Consider the following 908-nt stretch of genomic DNA (forward strand, 5'->3'; position numbering starts at 1 on the left):
CCGCTCTGTCCCCTCTCCTCCCAGCAGAGGGTTTACAGCCTCTGGATGCCCGACTCCTCTCTTCAGACAATTTTATAACTACTCACAGAGAGCCCCAAACCCCGCAAGCTGTGTGACGGGTTCCAGTGCTAACACCTCTCCCCACAACCTCCTGCCTGCTGGGAATCGGGCTCTGCCATCTCCAGATGCTGGAACCTTACCAGGCGTCTAAATCTTGTCTCTTCAATTTATGCCGCTCAAAGCTCTTCCCAACCTCTTTCTGGCAACGAATGTACCTAAGGAAAGACCCGAGTTGCTGAGCTCACAGGGAGGGTCACACACACTGAAGTCAATGTTCTACAGCAGGACACCAGGACCCTGTCACAACATCCAAGGGCTGCCCAACGCCTCAGATCAGCTCCCCTTCTCATCACCAGCACCACGTGTGACTAGTTTCAGAGCCCACCGGCCCTGTGCTGAGCTCACAGGGAGGGTCACACACACTGAAGTCAATGTTCTACAGCAGGACACCAGGACCCTGTCACAACATCCAAGGGCTGCCCAACGCCTCAGATCAGCTCCCCTTCTCATCTCCAGCACCACGTGTGACGAGTTTAACAGCCCACCGGCCCTGACGCAGGCTGTGAAGATGCTGTTTGTCTTCACAGCAGCAGCTCCTTGTCTTTCTACAGCCAACCTGGGCAATAAATAGCGCAGGACGGCTCTTCCAGCAGCCCCAGAGCACCAGTAAGAGGCATCGCTTGGTTTTATACACTGATGAAAAGATGCAGCTCCACTTCTTGGCCAGGCAGCAACCACAAGTGTACCTGGAGGACCAGCTGCCAGATCTGCTCTGTCACCCCCCTCCCTCTTACCAAGGGCAGCCCCGAGGCCCAGCTCTCCCTTGGCCCACTCCTCACTCGCTCCGC

General features: G+C 56.2%; 1 protein-coding gene across 1 annotated transcript in view; it reads right to left on the bottom strand.

The window, feature by feature from the left end:
* Nucleotides 1-908, bottom strand: part of SMG5 (SMG5 nonsense mediated mRNA decay factor) — a gene marked incomplete at its 5' end in the record, with an annotated part of 22,668 nt that overhangs the window by 1,316 nt on the left and 20,444 nt on the right. The window contains one exon of the mRNA XM_010138501.1: nucleotides 201-275. Within this exon, the coding sequence (XP_010136803.1) occupies nucleotides 201-275 (75 nt within the window). The remainder of the gene's footprint in view (nucleotides 1-200; nucleotides 276-908) is intronic.

This window comes from Buceros rhinoceros, unplaced genomic scaffold (assembly GCF_000710305.1).
Source record: "Buceros rhinoceros silvestris isolate BGI_N320 unplaced genomic scaffold, ASM71030v1 scaffold18886, whole genome shotgun sequence".
Classification (NCBI taxonomy): Eukaryota; Metazoa; Chordata; class Aves; order Bucerotiformes; family Bucerotidae; genus Buceros; species Buceros rhinoceros.